The following is a 1746-nucleotide window of genomic DNA, read 5'->3' on the forward strand; positions in this document are numbered from 1 at the left end:
TCTTATTCAGGTCAATAAACATTCATAAGTTAGGAAGTTTACATATTTTTCACTTAATCTAAGTTAAAATTACAGTTTTCTATGAAATCTGATTTTGAAAGTAAGAAAAATGGATACATTCAGCTTCACTTCAATTCAGCTTTTTTTTTGTTTTGAAAAACAAAACATTTAGCGGACGGAAACTGGGATCGTATCTCACTACCACTGAAGCTAAACCTTATTGTTTTTCAATAATTAGTAAAACAGAATTTGTGAAGAAAAAAAAAGGAACTAGATCCAAAGGAGCTATAAGTAACCATGTCTGTTCCAGAGAATATCATCATTAGAATTATTTGAATATTATGTCTTCAGTACAGGGGCCAGGATATGATCTACAGGGGCACTGGTCCCCGTTGGCCCCTGTCTAGAACTGCCCATGCATCGGGTTCTAAGGGATCAATCACCATCAGTTTGTTCCAAGTTCTGCTGATGCTCAGATCCAATTAATAAAGTGCTGAAACATCAGAGAGGAAACACAGAATCTAGAGCGACTGATTCTGTGCGGCCGGTCAGCAGAACCACCGATTCTCCGCCTGCAGAATTCCATCAGTGTGGATCTGATGAAGATACTGAGCTTTTATTGTGAAGAGTTGGTGTTTTTACCTTCTCAGCAGCTCTGAACCGGTCCTCCTCCTCCTCAGGCCACGCTCCTGTGTTCTCCTCCTCTCCTCCTCATGTTCTCTCAGAACTTCAACACGCAGAGAACCCCACCTGGGACCAGAACCGGTCTGGATAACCATCAACAGCAGCGGCAGCCCATCTGAAACACTGAGGAGGAAAACTGGAGAGAGACCTGGAGACTGCAGCAAGGGGGCGGAGCCTCACCGCCTGCCTGGTGTGTGTGTGTGTGTGTGTGTGTTTCTCTTCTCCAGGTTCAGAAATGCTGGATTTCTCCTCCTGTTTGTTTCGCAGCAGATTCAGATCTGATCTGCTGTTTTTCTGCTTGGTCCAAATCTGACATTAAAACAAATTTTAAAACTTCATGAACTGGTTTAGTCTGACATCAGCAGGCAGGGAGGAAGCAGTCAGGAGTTATTGATGAAGTCTAAATCCGTCCTCCTCCTCCTTCCTGCAGTATGACGTGCAGCAGCGCAGCAGCAGCTGCATCAGCACCTTCAGCACCGGCGGCTGTGAATTAATTAAACATCAGAAACCATCTGGGTCCCAAACAGGAAGCAGGAAGGAGAATCCAGACTGTCAGCCTGGATCAGGATCTGAGCCTCAGGCTGAAAACAGCCCAGAACACAGTGCTGCTGAGATCTGGATCAGAACCACAGAGATCTGGATCAGAACCACAGAGATCTGGATCAGAACCGCAGAGGACTGGATCAGAACCTCAGAGGACTGGATCAGAACCTCAGAGGTCTGGATCAGAGCCTCATAGAAGACTGGATCAGAACCTCAGAGGTCTGGATCAGAACCGCAGAGGACTGGATCAGAACCTCAGAGGACTGGATCAGAACCTCATAGGTCTGGATCAGAACCTCATAGAGGACTGGATCAGAACCTCATAGGTCTGGATCAGAACCTCATAGAGGACTGGATCAGAACCACAGAGGACTGGATCAGAACCTCATAGAGGACTGGATCAGAACCTCAGACGTCTGGATCAGAACCTCATAGAGGACTGGATCAGAACCTCAGAGGACTGGATCAGAACCTCAGAGGTCTGGATCAGAACCTCATAGAGGACTGGATCAGAACCTC

General features: G+C 46.2%; 1 protein-coding gene across 3 annotated transcripts in view; it reads right to left on the bottom strand.

The window, feature by feature from the left end:
* The window catches only part of LOC107095257 (gonadotropin-releasing hormone II receptor-like), a 16018-nt gene extending 14977 nt beyond the window's left edge, over positions 1-1041 (bottom strand). For all 3 annotated transcript variants that reach the window (XM_015391276.1, XM_015391275.1, XM_015391274.1), the window contains exon 1: positions 643-1041. In XM_015391276.1, coding sequence (XP_015246762.1) covers positions 643-779 — 137 coding nt within the window. In that variant the 5' untranslated portion in view covers positions 780-1041. The remainder of the gene's footprint in view (positions 1-642) is intronic.
* Positions 1042-1746: the final 705 nt, after the last annotated feature.

This window comes from Cyprinodon variegatus, unplaced genomic scaffold (assembly GCF_000732505.1).
Source record: "Cyprinodon variegatus isolate N-32 unplaced genomic scaffold, C_variegatus-1.0 Scaffold534, whole genome shotgun sequence".
Classification (NCBI taxonomy): Eukaryota; Metazoa; Chordata; class Actinopteri; order Cyprinodontiformes; family Cyprinodontidae; genus Cyprinodon; species Cyprinodon variegatus.